We start from the raw sequence: 24,892 nt of genomic DNA, 5'->3' as shown, positions 1-24,892 counted from the left end.
TATAGATTATTAACAATATACTATAATATAAATTCATAGATTTGAAATCCTTTCACTCAAGTGCAACCTTATCGATATTAAACTATTTTCTTAAGGGAGGTCAAATACAAAGGAGAAATGGACTCTCGAACACAATAAAAATATACAAAAACTCATATGAAATCATCTCGCGAATAATTTTTTCAAGACTGATCTATATCCGTAAGATAGATCTCCTGACTATTGCTCAAACTCACACGTATTTCTATTATTATGATGATGTTCATCATCAAATTCTAACAATTTCCACACACAAAAAATGGTTTCGAAACACAATTAAACATCATCAAATCTAACAATTAAAAAATTCTAACGATTTCCAGAAACCCATAGAGATTTCACTCACCCCATTGTCAACATCTTTTTGAGTAGTGGAATTATTTCCTGCACGTGACTTTTCAGTCGTTCCCCCACCAGAATACAAACCTCTTGGAATCGAAAATAGGTTTTGTCCATTGATCTTCCTTGTTTCTGTTGTGTCAAGAACATTACTACACCACTGTGATTTTTGTTGTGGCTCTTCAAATGGCTTATTAATCGACATGGCTAGTTTTGATAGCTTGTGAGGTTTGGGCTTTATAATTTCATTTTTCTCAACTGGTTCACTTGTTTTTGGAGAAGATGACACCTTCGTCGCCATGTGAGTGTTCCAAAAATTCTTCACATCATTTGCAGTTCGTCCAGGAATTCTTCCAGCAATCAACGACCATCTGTATTAAAAGTAACACAGGTATATGTTGTGTGGTTGATTTACATTTGTTCAAAATCCTAGTATCTCGTTCATTTTTACAAAACCACAAAAACATATTAGAATTTTTTTTTAAAATAGGAAATCACCATTAAAAAAATCTTTATTTAAATTAACCTAAATTATTCAGGGTTTGAGGTCTCAAATTTAATCTTTAATCTATTCTTGTCGGAATGTTGATGTGATATAAATATTTTTGATATGATTTTGGATATTCATGACATAACAGGAGATATTGATGACATGTTTGATATATACCATGTCAGAACTTTAACAAAATGAACTAAAAGCAAAACAAAAAATCCACTATTTAGTCTTTCAAATCATGTCCTCTTATAGTAATGGTCCATACTCGATGGTCTTGTATCTATTTTTGAGTTAGTTACTTGCCTGTTTCCTAGAAGCCTGTGAAGCCTTATCAAGAGATCCACTTCTTCTGCAGTAAAATAACCCCTTTTAATATTTGGACTCAGATAATTTATCCATCTCAATCTGCAACTCTTTCTACATCTGTTTAACCCTGTAAATTATAAAAACCAAACAAACATATTGCAATAAATTCATAACTTTTTCATCAATATTGAAAGAAAATTTTTGAAATACATCATGCAAATCGAGGGAAAAACCAGGTTTTGTCCCAAATGTTTTGGACCTTACCCGTTCAATCCCAAATGTTCTAACATTTCCAATTTACTCCTAAATGTTTCAAGGTTTTGATTAATTCAAAACTTCAAGAAACTTTTTTATCAAAAAATTCTTAAATACCCTTGACATATAAAATTTTACATATAATAAGAAAAGATGTCTGAAAATGATATCAAAGCCTAGGTATTTTCTTTCAAACATATAAAATTATTATTATTCTATAACTCATACTTGGTAGAGGAGGATATTTCTTCTCAAATCATGGATCTGAACATATGTTCGAGATTTTTTATTTCAAGATTTATTCCAATATTTTGGAATATTTTAAACAAGGAATTCTAACTAAGGTTAGATATCAGGAAGAGTTAGAAGCTAATCAGAATACTAAGGTAAATTATGATTTAGAGTCACAAATTCTTATAAATTGCTCTGAATTCATCTAAGATCTCGGGAGATATTAGAGAAATTCAAAAGACAATACAAAATTATGGCAAACATCAATATTATGTACCACAACAAATTGAATTTATCCTTAAAAACCAAGAATAAATTCTGAAACTGTAAAGAATATTCAAACAAGGATCCAAAAATCTAGAACAACAACCTAGTTCTAGTCAAAAGGTTACGGGATGAAGTTCACCACCATCATTTGGTACAGAACCTCTCGTACATCAGAGGGAAAAATCCAAAGAAGTGCAGAAACGGCCTCTTACCGACGAAGAAAAATTGATCGGTCTTATCAAAACTTTCTCAAAAAAGAAAAACTGATGACAACTATTGAAAGGATGGGTCTTGAGAATCTACAGGACCTAGCAGAATCATTTTCAAAACGTAAGGTCGTCGATCTAAAAATGAACACAACTGGGGGTGATCAATCCCTAGTAAGACAATTGCACAAAAAGAAAAAAGTGTGGGATTCCATAACACAAATATATGAGAAAACCATACGGAATTTCATACAGGAGGAGAATCACATCCATCAGGGACAAGGTCAAGAAGGAATTAAATTCCCTTGCATCAAACACCTTATGAAAAAACTATTTTAGAACCAATACATCCCTACCGGGTTATGATTAAACTTGATATATTGTATGTAACACCCGAAAATTTTTATACGTAAATTCGCATGCATAATTAGGAAAAATAATTATTTAAAATTTATATTTGGGTTAAATGACATTTATGTGTTATTATGTGAATTATATGCATGATTTAAATTTATTTTATCATTTAACCCGCAATTATTGTATTTTTAGATTTTGATTAAATAAGTTATTTGATCGCGTAGACGGGACCGAGGACGGACGAGATATCAACTTTTGAGCCAAAAATATTTTATGAGATTTTATGAGCCTTAAAAATAATATTTTATGATATTTTGGTCAAGAAAATTTTAGTATTTAATTATATATTTATTTAAGGGTTGATTTTTAGCCAAAATTAGTTCCTTTATTGACTTTTATTAATTTTTAAAATTAGCATATTTATTAATTTCGGGATTTAAGTATTTTATCAACATGGTAATTTTATATTGAGTTTTATTAAGTATTATTTATATATATTATGCAATTATCTCCTAATTAACATATTATCAATCTAAAAATCTATTTTTTCCACTAAACCTAAAACTCCAAACTCATGTTAATCCCCTAGCCGCCTCCCCCACATCATTCATCAGATTTATCATCATCTTCTTCAGCCCCTTAGCCGTGCCCTTCAGGATTTTTGTGGAGTTCTTCGCTGTCTCGTCGTCCCGGAGCCGTATACGCGATATTATTCGATAATAATTAGCAAGGCATGTTGAATTCTCTCCTTTCAACACCATATAAGCTATGTATTCGTTTTTATGTTTGTAATCATCATTTTTTTAAGGTTATATATGGATTATGTACAGAATTTTCGTTCATGGCATGAACAGTCCACAAATTTGGTTGCTTTCATGATTCATGCTCACGTTTTTTTTTTGCATGGGATGGTCCAAGCTGATGTCCAACGTCTGGGTGCATGTGTGAGGGTCCTTATGGTTGAGTGGTGTGGTTGGTTTGGGGCTGGAAGGGTCTGAAACGAAGCACTTCTTCTTTGGTGCACCAGATCGCTCATATTTGGGTTCTGAGGGAGAAGTCTTTGGTCTACCTCCTCAGGCCATGGTTTGGGGTGAGGTCTAAAGAGTTTGAACCCCCTAGATGTTGGCTAGGATTGAGAAGTGGTTTCATGGAAACATATGGCCGGAGTAGGGAGAACGATCGGATTTACAGAAGCCGCTCAGGGCTGGAAGTGAGCTTGGAGAACAGCATGTTGCAAGGCTTTGTTCTCCTTCCTCGAACCACCGTTTGGGCTGATTTTTAGCTTGATGGAAACGTCTTGATGTTGGCTAAGTTCTAGAAGTGGTTTCATGGTCAAATATTGTCTGATCAGAGAGAAAGAAAGGAATTAGTACAGCTGCACAGAGTTGGTTGTGAGCAAAAATATGTTTGGGTTAAGTTTTGAACTTTTGGGTTTTATTTCGGGCTGGGCTTGGGCTGGGTGGTCCGGGTCGGGTCTGGGTAGTATCAGGGTCGGTTCAGATGGTCCGGGTCCGGGTTAGGTGGGCCGGGCTCGAGTATTTTAATTTTTAAGTATTTAATAGTTTAAGTGTATTTTGGGCTTTAATAATTAGTTAGAAAATTATTTGGGCCTCCAAATAATTTTATTTGGGCCTTAAATAATTTATTTAAGTTAGCCTAATAATTTTTATGGGCTTGGGAGCCCATGAATATTTTTGGGTCAGCCAGTGGATTTTTGGGGCCAGTCTAGAGTTTTATTGGATTTAATTAAGTTAAAGGGTTTAAATAATTTATTTAGGCCCAGTTAAGTTAATTAAGTTATTTGGACTAAGATATGATTATTGGGCTTTTATTTAAGTTTAATGGGCTTAAAGTGAGTGATCAGCAGTTTGGACCAACCCATGAAAAATAAATAAGTCCGGAATATATATTTAATTATTTTTATGCATGAAGTCTATTTTAAGTATATTATGAAAAATTAATTAAATATATATTACGGACATATTTTCAATGCATGCATTCATGAAATTTCTTCTGTATATAATTATGTAAATGATGAGCAATAAAATATTTTGGTGGAAATTGAAGTATGTGTGACATAGGGGTGGTTTTTCACCATATGATTCGGTAGTTTTACTACCATAGGGGTGGTTATCCACCATATGATTCGGTAGTTTACTACCATAGGAGGTGATTTATCACCGCCATCGTACGTTGGTTCAGGAGACTGATCAGTCGACACATGAGCGTCACACTTATGGATAGGACCATCTTCAGGTTTCAAAAAGCATTGCTCAATTATGTTATATATGATGAAGAAATAATATGTTTATGATTATGGTTATGATTCAGTTTATGATTCAGCAGTTTTATTATGTGATGAAAATATTTCCATGCATGCTCATGTACATGTATATGTATTAGTAATTATGTGATGCATTATTTTTAACCTTGTTATAAAGGATTAGACATGTTGAGCCCCTAGGCTCACTACGCTTATATGGTGCAGGTGAGCATGATGACGTTTATGTAGCTCCTACCGGTGGTGAGGACTTGTGAGCTTACGGAGCAGTGGACCCCGTGACCGTCGCAGCTATTTAGTTTATTATGTTGAGTTTTGAAACATGTTTTATTTTATTATTTTTTCCGCATATGAGATTTTTCAACAGCATTGTTTATTATTTTAAATTGATGCATGAAACATTTTTAAGGATTTATTTATTTAATATTTTTTTCAGGTTATTTAAGAAAAAGTATGTTATTTTTATATACATATATGTATGGGCATGTATGTATAGTAGTATTATTAAAAAAAAAAATTCCGCATTTATTAGTAGTAGGCGTTTCATTGTACTTCAAAAATAGAGAAGATCTTACAGAAGACTGGAAGTCAGCTATGAGAATCGCAATAGAATACTTGATCTTAATAAAAATGAATCATTAAAATTTTAGAAATGAGTCTTATGAGATCAGAAAAGATCGGAAATGACATCGACTGAAACCAAATAATCATTCCTTGTCGGAGAATCCCTTAGCGTAATTAGCTAGAAAAATGGCCACCAAATTTAAAGTGCAATTTATAGGTGTAGATTATTTAAATAGTTAAGAAGAAGAAGAAGAAGAAGAAGAAGAAGAAGAAGAAGAAGAAGTATACTCAAGCTTTGTAAAGTCTTGAATTACAGGACATCTGTTTAATAGATGAATACAATATGGTATTCACTATATATAGTTGGAATTCAGGAGTCGAAGAAAGAACAAAAATGCAACTTTTCTTTGCCAAATTGCCAAGTCCTTGGAGAGAAATGCTAATGAGGGAGTACATCCCAGACAATCCATATACTTTGGCTCAAAGAGCCTATTTTCTTAAAGGAAATTTGAAAGAATGATGACATTTGGCAGCCTTACAAAAGAACTACAAAAGGTTAAGGGGTATTAACATACGTACTCCTTTATGTTGAAGAGAAAATGGTCTTCCAACAATTATTAGAAAAAACCTGCAGAGGCAAAAAAGGAAGAGCTATAGATCTCATCCATATGCCATGGGAAAAGTTGGAAGAAGTTCTTGGAATACAAGAACAATATGGTCCATGCAGAAAGCCAGATCTTACAAATCTGGACAAAGAAATGGACCATCAAGAAGTAGGGTGTTATCCCAAGCATCAGACTCATCTCAAAGCACGGGATGAACCCCAACCAAAAAAAATTTCAAAAGAAGGCACACCAGAGCCAATGAAAGTTTTAAAGATTTCATTTGCTGGACATGTGGATCAAGTGGTCATATTTTGACCAATTGTACAGAAATGAGAAAAAAAAAAGGAATAAAGCATTTTGAATCTACTCCAGATATTGAATAAGAGGTTCATTATCAAGATTTAATTCGAGTATACCAGTTTAAGGATATTACCTTAGACGAAAGCATATATGAAGAAGAAGTATTGAGTCTAAAAGAGTCGGATGGAGAGACAGAATCAGAATTTGACAAGGATTTATTTGGTTTCTTTATCCAGACCACGATATCTCATAATATGGTCCAGAAAATTATGAGAGAAAATCCTACCCTACAGAGATATCAAGGATTCTCTATAGGACAAATCGACAAATTCTAAGGAAATATTGGCTTAAGATCATCTGATCTATAAGGTTTCCAGAAGAAAATGGAAATCCCAATGGAACTTACGTGAAAACATATGAAAATGCAATTAATTCCTTTTGAAGAGATAAAGGAGGAAACACATAAGATCAAGTCAGAAATAGCACAAAACCATGTCTTGGATTCACCTATAGATATTTCTATATGCGATAAAAAATGGGTAATCTTCAAGAGTCAATACTGGAAACTATCTCAAAAAATATTTGCGGAGGAAATATTTTAGCATTTATTTATTCAACAATTTCCTACAACCTGGCATATCAAAACTTCAGCCGAGCCTTGACGCTACATAAAATTTCATGGAGAAAAGGTTGATGAAAGAAGGAAATAGACCACATTCTATTACTTACCAGGTTTCATATTCTTTATATAATACACATCATGCATTTAGAATTTTTTTTATCATAAATTAGTTTATTGAAATGCCAAAAATATTTGAAAAAGTCGCTCATGCGTTCTATCCAGATAGAATCAAGTTTTCATTAATACAGGAAACTGATATACAAATCCAAGACAAAACGATTTTATAGAGAGAGTAAAGTCTTAGATAAAAACCAAAGAGACTATCTTTTCAAGGAGATAGCATCACTAGTTACAGGTGAGAAAAAAACACTTGTGCAAGAAATTCAATCGGTACCAAAGAGCTTTTTGACCATCGGAAAGCTTAGATGTTCGAATAGATGGAAAGAAGTCGAAATTGTATTTGATATTAAAAGTAATTAAGAGGAATCAATTCCCTTGAAATACCATATGCTATTTAGAAAAACCAATAATAGGAACCTATCAAGCAGTAATAAATATCATAAACTTGGAGCTTTATATTAAGGGTGTTCTAGAAAAAGAACCAAACCAATTGGTTCTAGTTTTAGAGTATCTTGAGGAACATAAACCTTGGAAACAAGTAAAAATTAGAATGGAATTTGTGGCAAAGGACCGGGTGTGGGACCAATAGTACATTCTTGATATACATCTTAGTTGTGATGTCATATGAACAATAAAGCAGAATATTTTGTTGCTTATATTGATTCTGGAGCTGGAATATGTACAACAAAAATAGGAGTTTTTTCAAAGGAAATGGAAGAAGAACTTCCTCAAGTATCTGGACGCGATTTCTCAAAAATAATCTTAATCTTATGCATAAAAATTAAGAAAACTAAAATTTTAATTGACGGGGCTGGTCAAATATCTTGGTACAAGGTGAAGATACCACCGATTTATTTTGATAATACAGGAGCAGACATCTTGTTAGGAATTTTCTAGAAATTTTTAAATCCTATACACAAGAAAATGAGACTATAATATTAATGTTCACAACATCGTGTGATCACATAATCATAGTCCAAAGACTAAGAGAGGCATTTTGCAGAAAATTCCAATCCACTCTCACATCATGCGTGGTTATGAAGGAAAACTTCTACACCCAAAATGAAGGACTCCGGAAGGTTTTGGAAAACAATGCTCCAAATAAGAACGGATCCCTTTAAGATAGGTTTACACCAAAAGGAAGTAGATCTGGAAACAAAGGTATCCCTAGAAGATGTCAAGAGAATGACTAAAGAAAATTAAAATGAAGATCCCTTGGCATGGTGGAAAAGAAACCAACTCCAATCCAACCTTAAAATTAAGGAAGACAAAGAGTATGAGTTCATAAGATTCAAGTATATCCCAATGAACCTAATTGATCAAAAGGAAATGCATATTATTATCAAGGAACATTTGGACCTTGGTTTAATTAAAGCAAGGGTATCACAATACAGCAATTCGGGCTTTCTGGTATGAATTCATGGTGATATTTAAAGAAATAAACTCAGGTAAGTCATTAATTACCAAGAAATAAATAAAATAATGGAATTTTATGGGTATTTTATACCAAGTAGAGATCATTTAATTAGTTGTTCACGCAATGCAACAAAGTTCTCTAAATTTGATTGCAACTCCGAATTCTATCATATTCGGATGAAGGAGAAAAACGAGAATTTCATAGCTTTCTCTACACCACAAGGTCATTATATTTTTTGGGAATTATTATCGATGGGATTTGCTAATGCACCCCAAATAATTCAAAGAAAAATGGGTAATTTTTTAAAGATTATCTTGATTTTATTTTTGTTTATATTGATGATATTTAATAGCATCTAAAAATATGGATGAACATGTTAAATATTTAGAGATTTTCTCTAAAGTTGGAAAAGAAGATGGACTGGTTTTCTCTGAAAAGAAGACAGTCATTGATAGAAGGAAAATTGAATTACTTGTAATAGAACTAGATAAATCAGAAATACTTAAGCAAGAATATATTGTTAAAAATGTGCAGAATTTTCTAGAAAATATCAAAGATAAGAAGCTACTCCAAAGCTTCTTAGGAATTGTAAATTTTGCTTGAATTTTCACTAAAATATAGCAAAACACAGGAAAATTTTCAGTCCATTACTAAAAAAGGATGCTACATTTATATGAACATAAGAACACTCTAAAGGCCTTAGCAAATTAAAAGAGATTTGCAAAAATATCCCAAAAACGGTTGTCCCTCAAGATGAAGATGAATTGGCGATATACGTAGATACCAGTGACCATTGATGGGCAGCGGTTCTTACAAATCTCACACTAGATGGAGAACAAACATGCTATTGGAAAATCAATTATTTAGTTTTGGTGTTAAACAAAATATCTAAAGTAAAAAACTAGACAGAGCCAAATTACTCAACTGATCTAAGCAACTGAACTAGATGATTACTCGACTAGACTCTCACACAACTGGATACAAATTAACCATTTGATCTCAACTGAAGTCAACTAGTCAGAACCGAACTAATAGATATCTTAACTGAAAATAATCTTAACTAGATGTGTAAGCCAACTGAACTGAACATTAGCTAAAATGGTGGAAGCCCAACTGGGTTGAATGACCAAGAATGAAATGAACCAGTCAAAGAACTGAAGTAAGCGCAACTGAACTAATAGTGTACAATCAGTCTACCTCAGAAATAGTCAGTTGAGAAGTACAATCAGTTTTTCCCAATATTTATGGATAAGGTTTCTCGTACACTGTAATAAAGTACAATACGAAGTCGTGGACTTTTAGTACGGATGTCAGCGATTGATGACGTTGAGAAAAGACAAGACAACGACTTTCTTTGTACCGATGTTTTTTAATCTTTCTATTGTTGCGCTCTCACCTATAAATAAGGATCAAAGGCAGTTGAGAAGAGCTGCTGGCTCACAAAGAACTCTCCTATATTATTAAGTCAACTGAAAGTAATACTCGAAGAATTCAAGCTTACGTTGAAGAATTATCTGAAGCCAGAGAATTCAAGCACACACTACAAGATTTATCAAATCTAGTGAAGGATCAAATTGTGCAAAGAATTAAGTTGTAACACTTTGTTTCAAAATCAGTTTAGTGTACTATGTAAAAAATTATTTTTGTATGGTAAGTCGAGGACTTACCAGTCAAGTTGTAACTAATCAGTCAAGAATTGATTTGTATTGTTGAAGTCTAGGAGTTACGAGATGGCAGTTAGGAAAGTCATAGTCTTGGATTGGGGTGTTGGAAGGGTTGTAATACTCAAAGTATTCATTGAATCATTCCCAAAATTAAAAAGAGGTGACGTAGGAACAGTTGAGTCTCCGAGCATTCAGAAACACATCTTGTCTTATTTATTTACCGCATTACTTGTTACATCAAGTTATCTTGTTATTGTTCAATCTGGCAGTCGACCTCATTCCACTCTTATCTAGTTGGTTGATTGACATAGACACGCGAGAATGACCGGAGCTCAGTTGCCAAACCATCTGAACTCATTTTGAAGAATTAATCAGTCAACTGACCAATCAGTTGACCCCTTGAGAACTGATCTTAAGCAATTGAGATTTCCAGTTGAAAGGAGATCAATTCAAAGGATATAAACGAAGAAAATTTTAAGTGGTGTATTCACCCCCCATCTACATGCACTTCCGATCCTAAAAGTGGTATCAGAGAAAGGTTCTTTCTCGTCTCTGAACGTTCTACATTTCAAGATGGATTCTACAAGAACTAATCCCATGTTCTCTATTAAAGATTTTGATGAATGGAGATTGAGGTTACAAGCTCATCTTGCTGTTTTACATGATGATATGTGGTATACAATTACATATGGTCCTGTTCTTATTTCTAAACCAAGGTGTGAGTGAAACAGTGAAGAAAAGAAGATTTTCAATCTTAACAACGTTGCAAAGAACATCCTGTACGAAACATTGGACAACTACACTTTCAAGAAAATCAAGAATTGTCAAACTACCAAGGACATTTGGTAGAAGTTGATTGAGTTAGGCGTGGAGACTGAATTAGTTGATCAATGCAGAAGCCAATTGATCGAATCAAAATATGAAATATTATATTCAGACAGTCAATTAAGCCAAAGTGATAATGAACCAACCATGTTTCTGATTACAAATGATGATCAAGCATCCATAAGTTCCAGTGATGAAGAAGAGATCATCTACCTGCAGACAGAACTGATGCAAAATTGGAATCTCCCAGTAAGCATGTATTTGATTTCAACTTTAATAATTTTACTCGTGATAAGTTAATTGATGCATTACATGAAATGATTAATGTGTATCAAAGGCTTTCCTTGTCATTTGAGGAAGTCAAAGTAGGCAAAATGATCTGTTAGATCCCTCGACTGAACCCAGTTGGGTAAACGTCAGTTGACAAGATAAATCTGGAGAAAGAGATTGCTAAGCAAAAAACAGAGAATGACAGGATACAAGTTAAGAATCAGTAGTTAGAATCAGATAATCTGAAATTGACTGAGATGTTCAAGACTTGGAATAAGTCTTCAGTCACCTTGACTGAAATGCAAGAACTGCAGAGACCAACTAGAGACAAAACTGGTCTGGGTTTTAAAGATAAAATGAGTAGTTATGAAGTTGATACTCGACCAAAACAGGATATGTGCAGAGGGAAATACATTCATTTTGTTTAGTCCAGGTTGATATATGAAAAAGTAATCCTGCCCCGCAAAATAATAAGCCAGGTGAATTTAAGAACAATAGCAGGAAGTTTAGCATTGGATATATGCCAAAGAGCTCTAGTGTAAGGCAAGAATGGAAGACCAGTCGAGCTAAACATGGCTCAACGAATGGCAATCATAACCAAAGATTTCACAGAAGGCCAGTTCAAAAAAGATACAGGCAGTCTCATGATGTGGGAAGGGTAAAACAACATGTAGATTTAATACACATCACCCACATCACAATGCATATTACACACATTGCCCACAAGTTTCTGCACAAGCACAAACTCAATGGTCGACCAGTAAGGTTGATCAATGTACGGGTTCCTATGGGACTAATCCTATCTGGACCTAAGTAAGTATGGGTACCATAGTATGTTTTATTTGTTCTTACAGGGGATAAGAATTTAAGAGCTCAAGAAATCAGTTTTGGTGTTCATGATCAACTGATATTATCTGAACCGATGCCCACCAAAACGATTCCATCTCAACTGACTCCGTATCAATAGATGTTATCTCAAATTGATAACCAAACTGATATCTTAGTGGTCAACTGAAGGGGCACTACAGACATTCCAACTGATCATACATGTTGAACTGAATATCATCCTTTCTAAAGAATTCTTATTATGATCAGCGACTCAACTGAAGACTACTCTTATGAAAATGATTATCATGATCAATCAGTTATATTATGCAACCCTCACGATCTCATAAATTCATTTAAACAAAGTTTGAGGGGTGAATCAATTAAGGGGTAATATCAGTTGAGAACTCATGCACTAAAAGACATCAATTGGAGCATATATCAACTGAATGTCAAAACTCAACCAAATAATGATGCAACTGACATCCTTTCAAAGTGACTGCATTAGAATAAGATTTCTCTTATCCCTAAACTGATTTATAGTTTGTTGATTTATACTTTTGATTGATTTAGGAGGAACTTCAGATTTTATTCAGTCAACTGATTTTACCTGAAGTCAATCAGTTGTCATTTAGCTCAACTGACTGACATCGATACCCTGACTAAACTGGTCATTTTTTTAAATTTTTTTTAAAAGTAGACCACTGATTGACTCAGTTTAATTATTTATTTTAGTAAGTGACGTTTTAACTCCTCAGTTTCCAAAATTATCAGTCAGACACGTTTTTTTTAAACTGTAAGTGAATTTTTTAAGCTGTCACGTGTCATGTACGAGGAAATTGGAAGAGTCACCATTCTTTCTTAATCAGTTAATTCACACTTCATCGTCTTCACTATTTCCTAAATATCTCTGAATTTTCTTCTTTACAACAAATGCATCACTCTCACTTATTCTACCAAATTTCAAAAATCAAATTGGTCGCTCAAACACCTGCTTATCTCGCAAATTCCCTATCCATAAATTTTGATTTAGTTTATTCGTTGGAAGATGAAGCTGCATCTGCTCTTTTTCAGAACCTTGAAACATCTAGACTCAAGGGATTTATCTCATATTCTCCAGAGTAGCTGAGCATCTATGAAGGAAGAACTATAAGGTACGATGGCAAAATTCACATGGAACTAGAAAATCGGAAGATGTTAATGGATGAATAGTACTTCTCTGGATTGTTTATGATGTCAAATGATGATATCATCAATTTCTCAAGCATTTGTACAGCAGACATTGCAACTGACCTTCTCTGCAATTGATAATCCAGTTAAGGTCTCTGATGCAAAGAAGGAGCTAAAAGTAGAATACCAACTACTGATTGAGATTGTGGCACATTGCTTGTTGGACAAAGCTGGCTCCTTTGCAGCCATCACTTCGGAGAAATTCCAAATCATGACTGCCATAAAAAAATATATTCCTATCAATTGGACGTATATTCTTTTCAAAATCCTTACAGATATGGTCAAAAATGGTAAACAGTCGATGGTCTTTGCTATTCCTCTTAGTCGTATGCTGGAAAGTTGTGGGATTTTGTTGGGTGAAGCTCATATCATCAACCAAATCATCAACTCAGAGACTATAGCTTCACTAAAATCCAAGAACCTACTAAAGAAGGAACTTGAGACTAATGCTGCAAATAAAAATGTTATGAAAGCTTCTAGAGAAAAGGGTTCCAATACCCAACCTGACAAGGTTGAAGTGTGTCCAAATCAAAATATAAAAGTAAATTGATCATTCATGAGATTGAGGAAGAAGAAACATAAGAAGAGTCTCCAAAACTGATCAAGAGACAAAGAACCACAAAAATTAGACCAGTTTCTACCCCATCAAAGCTGCTCGTGGTCCCAAATGATATCAAAGTCCCAACTGATGACAAGGAAACTGGACCACAACCAACTAATGAAAAGAAAAAAGAGAAACTGAAGGCAATTGTTGCTCTTAAGATACATATTCAGATGCCAACTGCTCTTCCACCTTCAAGACTATCAAAAGACATGGTGATCAAAGATCTAGCTAGAGCAGTTAGGTCAGGATTAGAATCTACTTTCTCCACAGCCACAAATCAAGGCAATGCTACATACCAAAGGAAAAAAGGATGATGTGTCTCCAATTCAACTACAAATTGATCTTATCATGGACAAAGTAAATGAATATGCTTATGAACATGTTGACTTCTACAATGAATGGACAAGATTCAAAACTGATACACCAGCAGAGGAGTTCAAGAAAATTGAAGTTTTGGACATATTTATTCAGTTGGAAGAAGATGCATGTTCTTGCACAGGTTAAAACTATTCACATCAAAGAAGCTCTCAAAAGCCGTGAATATTTGATTAATTAGTTAAGGATTCAGAAACTGAAGGAGCTATGCACAAATCTTAGTGTAAAATATGATCCAGGATATCCAACTGCTCACAATGACATGTGCATCATTATTCAACTAGAGATGGATGGTTTGCCTTTAGGAATGAGAATCAGAGCATTTTAAAATGAAAATGAATTTCTAATTCCTATCTCTGAGCACAAGAAAATATCAGTTGGAGGAGATAAAAATCAGACACCTGAGAAGATGAATGAGCCAAACACTGATTCTGTCATGGAAACACAAGCTGAAGCAGTTGAGCAACCGTTAACTAATGAAATTGATGAATTAGTCATGAATCCTTCCAATCCTATATCAAATAAAGATCCTTCCAGTCTAAGGCCAGAATTACAGAGGTGCCTTGAGACAACTCCATAGGTATCTCTTTCAAACATTGACGAAGTTTTGCAATCAGTTACTAAAGAAAGTGATATAGAGTTAGGTGATCAAGTTGAGATGGAGGAACTTAGTGAGCCACAAATTGAGAAAGTGCAATTGGTTGAAGATCAGTCAGTTCATGATCCTATATTTGCATACCTTCAAATTCCCTCAGAAAAAATGGAAGAAACTGTGTTAGGCAACATTGAGGTATCAGTTCAAAGTATTCCATCCTCAACTGAACCAGTAGTACCAGTTGCTACAATTCAATCAGAACCAGTTTTAGTGCATCAAGTCTCAAATCCATCTGTTCCTTCAAAGGAAATCCAACAATTTTATCCATCAAGTGCTTTGGTTATTTACAAGTCTCCAAAAAACAGTCAATGCAGTAATCCTTCTTCATTGAAATCCTCCTAGTAGATTCCAAGGGTCAAGAGATTGTGTTCCCAAATGATCATGTATTTGAAAAATATTCATTTGAGTTAGAAGAAGAAGAATCTCCTATCAGAGAAGAAGCAAAAGTGAGTTGTAAGGATGATCATTCAGTTGCAAAGGCCAGTTCTAGTAGAATTCCTCTTACTGCTCAAAATTACAAAGATGATCAAGAGGAATAGAAGATGTCATTGGATCTATAAGACTATTTGGTTGAACACATCAATAATAGTTTAGTCTCTATCTCTACTACAGTTAACCAACTCCGATTGGGATCTCAGTTAAATAGTTATTATTTTGCTACTCTTCAAGATAAGCTAGCAACTGACCATGCTAATCTATCCAATCAAATGCAGTTTATCAATAGTTCTCTTGAAACTTTAAGAAAGCAAGTTGCTTCTCAACAATCAACATCTCAAAATACTCTTGTCAACATGATAGAGATTGTTGGCAACAAAAAGGATCAATAGCAGTCTACATCCATCGAAACATTCTCTAAATAGCTTGCAAAAGTGGAATTCAAGGTGGACAAATATCAAGAAGTTCTAACTACCAAAATGGATTATTTCACTCAACATTTAGAAAATATGACTTCCTTCTTGCCATCTCAGTCAGCTAGGCCAACCAGGCCAACTGGAAATAGCTCTAAAGAGCACAGTAGTTCAAGAACCGATGGTCAAGAATGCATTAGGGCCATTCTAGTCTAAGATAAAGGCTAGAGATTCTCTCTTATATTATCTATGAGAACCAGATTTTTTTAGGAAAATCCCATAAAAATTGGGATAATGCAACCCAAGAATTGGAACAATTTCGGCCCATATATACTTAATTTTTGCAGCCCTACTTTCGAAACTTGCATCCCAAGGAAATCGGAATTTTGGAAAGGAAAAAAAATTGTGATTAATTAGCCTTGTTATTTCCAATCTTTAGGATTGTAACCACCACTTTCCCTAAAATTAAAAGACTTTGATGACACCAATCAAGTCAATTCAATTCGATTTTAAGGCTGATTTTGAATTGGAATGAAAAACATTTGTAACCCCCATACTCACCATTATGATCAGCCATTATGAGTCATTTAAGAGATCATAAATCAAGGTTAATGACTCCTTTTAAGGACCTTAATATTTGACCATCAAGGCCAATTAAGTGGGAACCTTCCATCTACTCTTTTCCCTCCCTATAAATACCACACCAAGGTGAATGCATGAGCATACTTTACACAAGACTTCTTCGTCTAGAAATCCGAGAAAATAAGGGTTAGGGTATTGGAATTTCCGTCTAGTCTTAGAGCCAAGGTCTGCCCAAGAATCGAGCAAGGAAGTGCTGCCTGATTTCAAACAAGGTTTCGGCCAAAGAACAGCCAATTAAATCCCCTTCTTTTCATGTGAATCAAGTAAGTGGGCTTTTGTATATGTTTTAAAATACTATGTAATTGCTTTAAAATCCGGTGTACACCACATGATTCATGTTTTGTTATGTATAAGATTTATTCTACTTCCACGTGATTTATTCGCTTGTATTGAGATGTTGTTTGAAAGAGTAGATCGTAAATCAACTGTTTTGCATCCTCTAAATATATGTGTTTCATTCACTCCTTTCGATTCATTCTTTGTGATTCGAGATTCTTAATGTAGTAGCCCGTACCCTAATTGAGTAATTAAAGGATTAATGCTAATTAAATAAATTGGGTATCGGACGGATCGGAAGCTCCGAAGGCACGATCGGAAGCTCTGAACAGGATCGGAAGCTCCGATGAGCGATCGGAGGTACCGATATTATTACGTCAGGCATGACGTGTGGTTGGATCGGAAGCTCCGATCCCCCTATCCGGAGTCAACAAGTGATATTTTGACACGTGGCAGATCAGGATCTTCAGAAGCTCCGATGGCAGGATCGGACGTTCCGATCGAGGTTCGGACGTTTCGATCGAGGATCGGAAGTTCCGATCGTTGTCTATAAATAGAGGGCCGAGGCTTCATTTCCAATTGCCAATTCCGAGTGTTTCCCTCTCCTTTCTAGTCTATTCGAGTTGTTCTAGCCTTCCTAGGCTTGACCCGGCGGTCGACGAGGCGTTCGGAAGTCGTAGCAGAGTTGTGCCCAAGTTCTGGAGGCATCGACATCAAAGGGCTAACGACGGACGAACGTATAGCTTTTGCTTCCTATAAATATTTAGGAGTATGCAATAGCTTAGTTAAGGCTTTTAGAGCACTTTAATGATAGTAGTATCATTTGGCAGTGTAGAGCAGACTATAGGCATGGACCTAGAGTTGGTAGAGCTTGCACTGTTTTGAGGTACGAAAGTACTGTTCGAGATATCCTAAATGAGTATGCATGTATTATGTGACTGCATGATTTATATGTCATTGATTTATGCTGCATTCATTTGCATACTGAGCTATCTCCTTCGAGATGTCTGTTAGTAGGGTTTTTCCCTATCCTGTTAGTGGTTGGACTTCCATCGATTTGGGTCTGGCATATCCACTTGTATTACGGTATGGGAGCCACCTCCTGAAGTGACGGCATAGCGTGCTACATACCAGGTCCCGGTCTGTCTCTGTTATCTGATCCTTGACCTCGAGTTTATAGGGAGTTCACTTTGCATGCATGTATACTCATACTCTCGTACTGAGCGTTTTATGCTCACGTCTCGTACTCTGTGTTTCTGGACACCCTATTCCATGGGGCAGGTTTGCGATTGGACGAGGTGGATGGATCCAAGAGGGGCTAGGCAGTGGTTGGCCAGCTGGAGCTTCGTCTAGGTTTTATTTCTGTTGTTTTGGGTTGATACAGCTATTCGATTTGGTTGTATAATATTTGGATAAATTACATATTCCTTTTCTTGGGATTGTATTTATTTGTGGTTTCCGCAAGTTTATTCTGATATCTGTTTTATTAAGTTAATTGCATGCCTAAGTTCTGTTTAGTAGGTAATCCAGGAAAGGGTCACTACATTTATGGTATCAGAGCATGCAAAATTATTCTTGGGATTTAGTCTCATCATGAGGTATTTTTGTAGATGGCAAACTACGATGATGAGAGTAGCCACGGAAGTGGAGGCGGTCGTTGGGGCGATGCCGACCGAGAGCGTCGTCGAGAACGGCGTCATCGTCATCATGACGACGAGCGTTTCACTGTGCGTCGATTCTTAGCTATGGGACCTAAGCCCTTAGTTGGAGGTGAGTCTCCGGAGGATGCGGAGAACTGGTTAGACCGCATGGAGACGACTTTTTAGACTTTCCAATGCACCGAGGAGCAGAAGATGGAGACCCTGGGTTATCTTCTGGATGGACGTGCGCGCAGGTGGAGGAGGTTTACTTCTGCACCTTTTTTTGCGGTGAGAGGAGTGGCCACCTGGGCTGAGTTCCACACAGCTTTTCAGAAGCTGTATTTTCCTCCTGCACTCCGTCAGTCGAAGGCAGGCGAGCTTCTGAGTCTACGACAGGGAGTCATGTCTATCGATGAGTATCAGCAGAGGTTCTTTGATCTGCTATCCTACTGCCCCGAGATTGCTGATAGCTCAGAGATGAAGTATAATCTGTTCCTTCAGGGCCTTAACCCCGAGATCCATGATCGTGTGGCGGTTGGCAACGACATGTCCTATGAGGGTTTGGTGAGCCGTTGTCACCAGGCGGAGGACAGCATTCGGCGGAACTGGTCTTTCCCTCAGTCGAGGCCTGCTAGTTCTTTGGGTCCCCGTGCCCAAACTTTCAAGAAGTCTGTATCTACTTCTTCCTCTGGTTCTGGAGGTGTTGTCCGTTTCGGTAAGAAGGACATGTGTGATCACTGTGGGAAGAACCATCCATCCGACAAGTGCCGTAGAGCTTCTGGAGCTTGTTTCCGTTGTGGAGAGACTGGTCATATCCGGAGAGATTGTCCACTATCTGGGAGAGGCGGTTCTGGATCTGGTTCAGGATCTGGTTCTCATGCCACCGTACAGCAGAGGTCGCAGGGACAGCCTGCTGGGAGTTCTCATTTGAGGCCACGAGCTTCTGGCCAGGTGTTTGTCCTGAGACATGATCAGGCAGTGGAGGAGAATGAGAAAGTCATCGCAGGTACATTTTTGCTTTATGATATACCTGCTCTTGTACTTATTGACACTGGTGCATCTCATTCCTTCATTTCTGCACATTTTGTTAAGAGGCATAAGTTACCATGCATTGCACTAGACGTAGTGATGTCTGTTTCTACTCCGACGGGCCAATCTGCTTTGGCTAAGCGTCTAGTGATGGGTTGCCCTTTAGAGTTCGAAAGGAACATTCTGTTAGCAAATCTCATGGTCCTGGCGATGGACGACTTTGACTGCATTCTGGGAATAGATATGTTGACTACCTATCGAGTTTCAGTGGACTGCTATCAGAGATTAGTACGCTTTCATCCGGAAGGGAGCGAAAGCTGGTTTTTCTATGGTGAGGGAGCGCGACCCCCCGATGCCTTTGGTATCAGCTTTGAGAGCCTGTCGAGCTCTAGAGTCTGGCGGGGAAGGCTACCTTATCTATGCAGTTGATTTGTCCGCTTAGAGTATTGGGATAGAGAGCATTCCTGTTGTGGATGAATTCCCAGATGTATTTCATGATGAGATTCCGGGTTTTTCTCTTGTTAGGAAAGTCGAGTTTGGCATAGAGTTGATGCCGGGTACTTCGCCTATTTCTCGAGCACCGTATCGTCTGGCTCCGTCAAAGATGCGTGAGTTGAAAAATCAGCTATAGGATCTTTTGGACAAGGGGTACATTCGTCCTAGTGTATCTCCTTGGGGAGCTCCTGTTCTTTTTGTAAAGAAGAAGGATGGGTCGATGCGGCTGTGCATTGACTATCGGCAGCTGAATCGAGTCACTATGAAGAACAAGTATCCGTTGCCTCGTATTGATGACTTGTTTGACCAGCTGCAGGGCACATCAGTTTACTCCAAGATTGACTTGAGATCTGGGTATCATCAGTTGAGAGTCCGTGATCAGGACGTAGCCAAGACTGCATTCCGTACTCGTTATGGGCATTACGAGTTTCTAGTAATGCCATTTGGTTTGACTAATGCGCCGGCTATATTCATGGATCTGATGAACCGTGTTTTCAGGGAGTATTTGGACAAGTTTGTCGTGGTCTTCATTGACGAAATCTTGGTGTATTCGCGTAATATGGAATAGCATGTTTCTCACTTGCGGATGGTACTGCAGACTCTTCGAGATGAGCAGTTGTACGCCAAGCTGAGCAAGTGTGAGTTTTGGATGGATAGAGTGGTCTTTTCTTGGCTATATCATATCCAGGGAGGGGATTTCTGTTGATCCAAGAAAGATTGAAGCGGTACTTAATTGGCCGCGTCCGACGACAGTTGCTGAGATCCGTAGTTTTCTGGGTCTAGCAGGGTATTATCGTCGCTTCATTTTGAACTTCTCTCAGTTAGCTCGACCGTTGGTGCAGCTTACCCGCAAGGGTGTGGATTTCGAGTGGTCCTCCGAGTGTGAGGAGAATTTCTGTGAGCTTCGACGGCGGTTGACTTCTGCGCCGGTGTTGGCATTACCGTCAGGATCTGGAGGGTATGTGGTATACACTGATGCTTCTCTTCAGGGGTTAGGTTGTGTTCTGACTCAGAATGGGCATGTGATCGCATATGCTTCTAGACAGCTGAAGCTTCACGAGAACAACTATCCAGTCCATGATTTGGAATTGGCAGCCATTGTGTTCGCTTTGAAGATCTGGCGTCATTATCTGTATGACGAGAAATTTGAGATCTTCACCGACCATAAGAGTCTCAAGTATTTGTTCACTCAGGCGGAGTTGAACATGAGGCAGAGACGTTGGATGGACTTGTTTAAGGACTATGATTGCGAGATTAAGTACCATCCGGAAGCTGCTAATCTCACTGCTGATGCTTTGAGTCGCAAGGTGCGACTATCCGCACTTCAGACTTGTTCGATGTCTAGTACGATCAGTGACTGCTGTATGTCGGGATATACCTTCAAGCATAAGAAAGGTATGCAGAGTATCCAGATGTTTGCGATATTATCTGAGCCAGCTTTGTATTCACGGATTCGAGATGCTCAAATGTCTGATTCAAAGACCCAGCGTTTAGCTCGTCTAGCTAACGAGGGTAGCTCGTCTGGATTTCATTATCAGTCAGATGGCTTTCTGTGTTTGTCTGGTAGGCTTGTGATTCCGCAGGATGAAGAGTTGCGAGAGGAGATTTTGTCTCAGGCACATCGCACTAAGTTGAGTATTCATCCTGGGAGCAACAAGATGTACAAGGATCTACGTACTCGTTTCTGGTGGAAAAGAATGAAACGCAGTGTTTATCAGTTTGTTTCGAGATGTTTGGTGTGTCAACAGGTCAAGGTAGAGCACCGACGACCTGAAGGATTGCTTCACAGTCTGCCTATTCCTGAATGGAAATGGGAGTTTATCACAATGGACTTTGTGACCCATTTTCCGGTATCCCCGAGGAACTGTGATGCTATCTGGGTTGTGGTGGACCAACTCACCAAGTCAGCGCATTTCATTTCCTATAGTCGAGAGTACTCTGTGGATCGCATGGCACGGATGTACATTCAGGAGATCGTTCGACTTCATGGAGTGCCTGTGAGCATTGTCAGCGATCGGGACCCCAGGTTCACTTCTAGATTCTGGGGGAGTGTTCAGCGTGCGATGGGTACTACTCTCAATTTGAGTACTGTCTATCATCCGGAGACTGATGGTCAGTCGGAGCGCACTATCCGTACTTTGAAGGATATGCTTAGAGCGTGCGTCATGGATTTTGGTTCAGCCTGGCAGGATCATTTGCCGTTAATCGAGTTCGCGTACAACAACAGCTATCATACTAGTATTGGGATGGCACCTTTTGAGGCGTTGTATGGGCGACGTTGTCGTACTCCACTCTTCTGGGAAGAAGTGGGGGAGAGACAGGCTGAGGGACCGGAGCTTATCCAGCAGGCGGTAGACATTGTCGATCAGATCAAGAAACGGATTAAGACTGCACAGAATCGTCAGGCCAGCTATGCTAATATCAAGCGTAGGCCTTTGCAGTTTGATGTCGAGGAGAAAGTGTTTCTGAGAGTGTCACCTTTCCGCAAGATTCTCAGATTTGGCCTTAAGGGCAAGTTGTCTCCCAGGTTTATCGGTCCGTTTGAGATCTTGAAAAGCATTGGCGATTTGGCTTATCAACTAGCTTTGCCACCACACCTATCCAGTATTCACGACGTGTTCCACGTATCTCTGTTGCGACGGTATGTGGCGGATGAATCTCATATTCTGCAACGGTCTGAGGTTCAGGTAGACAAGGATTTGACTTATGTTGAGAAACCTATTCGTATCCTGGATTATAAGGATAAAGTTTTACGGAACAAAGTCATTCCTTTGGTTTTAGTTCAGTGGCAGCGCCGAGGCACTGAGGAAGCTACTTGGGAGCTTGAGGACAGGATGCGTGAAGACCATCCTGAGTTGTTTTGATTTCATTCTTAAGTTGTATTCAGTTGCAAACTCTGTAAACGTTTGATTTGAATAAAGAATGTTTCTGATTTCTGTATTGCATTCGGTACTTAAGATCTGATTTCGAGGACGAAATATCTTAAGTGGGGGAGAATGTAGTAGCCTGTACCCTAATTGAGTAATTAAAGGATTAATGCTAATTAAATAAATTGTGTATCGGACGGATCGGAAGCTTCGAAGGCACGATCGGAAGCTCCGAACAGGATTGGAAGCTCCGATAAGCTATCGGAGGTACCGATATTATTACGTCAGGCATGACGTGTGGTTGGATCGGAAGCTCCGATCAGGATCGGAAGCTCCGATCACCCCTATCCGGAGTCAACAAGTTATATTTTGACACGTGGCAGATCAGGATCTTCGGAAGCTCCGATGGCAGGATCGGACGTTCCGATCGAGGTTCGGACGTTCCGATCGAGGATCGGAAGTTCCGATCGTTGTCTATAAATAGAGGGCCGAGGCTTTATTTCCAATTGCCAATTTCGAGTGTTTCCCTCTCTTTTCTAGTCTATTCGAGTTGTTCTAGCCTTCCTAGGCTTGACCCGGCGGTCGAAGAGGCGTTCGGAAGTCGTAGCAGAGTTGTGCCCAAGTTCTGGAGGCATCGACATCAAAGGGCTAACGACGGATGAAGGTATAGCTTTTGCTTCCTATAAATATTTAGGAGTATGCAATAGCTTAGTTAAGGCTTTTAGAGCACTTTAATGATAGTAGTATCATTTGGCAGTGTAGAGCAGACTATAGGCATGGACCTAGAGTTGGTAGAGCTTGCACTGTTTTGAGGTACGAAAGTACTGTTCGAGATATCTTGACTGAGTATGCATGTATTATGTGACTGCATGATTTATATGTCATTGATTTATGCTGCATTCATTTGCATACTGAGCTATCTCCTTCGAGATGTCTGTTAGTAGGGTTTTTCCCTATCCTGTTAGTGGTTGGACTTCCATCGATTTGGGTCCGGCATATCCACTTGTATTACGGTATGGGAGCCACCTCCTGAAGCGACGGCACAGCATGCTACATAACAGGGCCCGATCTGTCTCTGTTATTTGATCCTTGACCTCGAGTTTATAGGGAGTTCACTTTGCATGCATGTATACTCATACTCTCGTACTGAGCGTTTTATGCTCACGTCTCGTACTCTGTGTTTTTGGACACCCTATTCCATGGGGCAGGTTTGCGATTGGACGAGGCGGATAGATCCAAGAGGGGCTAGGCAGTGGTTGGCCAGCTGGAGCTTCGTCTAGGTTTTATTTCTGTTGTTTTGGGTTGATACAGCTATTCGATTTGGTTGTATAATATTTGGATAAATTACAGATTCTTTTTCTTGGGATTGTATTTATTTGTGGTTTCCGCAAGTTTATTCTGATATTTGTTTTATTAAGTTAATTGCATGCCTAAGTTCTGTTTAGGAGGTGATCCAGAAAATGGTCACTACACTTAATCGGCACTGTTATGATTTGATTTGAAGTGAAAAGAAATATGATATGTATGGTCTTGTACGATGGGTATAAAATCATACATATGGCCCTATACGGTGGGTATAAAACCTTTATATGGCCCTAACATAGTGGGTATAAAACCGAAACAATGGTCTCGCCCCTTAGATGAGTAACATATAGGGGGACAGAAAATGAAACATGAATAATAAAATGAAGTTTCAGTGACATCTATATGTTTTTGTTTTATTTTTTATGTGATTTAATGCTTCGTTTTGAATACTGATGCTATCATGTTTTGACTCATGTCATTACATGTCTTGTAACATGTCACATCCAAAATCGTATTTGTATGTTATGACTGTTATAAACAGTGAGATATCTTCCAGAATCATGTCTATATGTTCATGTTTTGTCTCTGGTACGTTTTAATGTTTCGTTTGAAAATTGTACCTATCCTATCTTGAATCATGGTGTGACATGTATATATTATGTATTTGGGTGTACAAACGTCCCCCACTTGCTGAGTGTTTCTCAAAACACTCACCCATCACTTTCCTTCCCAGATAGGAATGAAGAACAAGTCGAAGAGATCGAACAAGATATGTTTTGGGGTTGGTGACCAAGTTTCAAGACAAGAAGATTCTAAATTTTCCTTTAGTTTGTTTTTCTTATGTTATCGCTTCCGCATTCTTATTTTGATTTGTAAAAGACAATTTCATTTAATGATATAAATTGGTTTTGGCAAAAATTGTACTAAGAGGCTTGTT

General features: G+C 37.7%; 1 protein-coding gene across 1 annotated transcript in view; it reads right to left on the bottom strand.

Moving 5' to 3' along the window:
• Positions 1 to 331: 331 nt before the first annotated feature.
• LOC140890146 (transcription factor MYB114-like) overlaps positions 332 to 24,892 on the bottom strand; it is a 29,565-nt gene continuing 5,004 nt past the window's right edge. The window contains exons 2-3 of the mRNA XM_073297905.1: positions 1,178 to 1,307; positions 332 to 749 (exon numbers count right to left, since the gene is read on the bottom strand). Coding sequence (XP_073154006.1) covers positions 332 to 749; positions 1,178 to 1,307 — 548 coding nt within the window. The remainder of the gene's footprint in view (positions 750 to 1,177; positions 1,308 to 24,892) is intronic.

Source organism: Henckelia pumila, chromosome 3 (assembly GCF_033568475.1).
Source record: "Henckelia pumila isolate YLH828 chromosome 3, ASM3356847v2, whole genome shotgun sequence".
In the NCBI taxonomy this organism is placed as follows: Eukaryota; Viridiplantae; Streptophyta; class Magnoliopsida; order Lamiales; family Gesneriaceae; genus Henckelia; species Henckelia pumila.
This window is presented reverse-complemented; position numbering and strand designations above follow the sequence as displayed.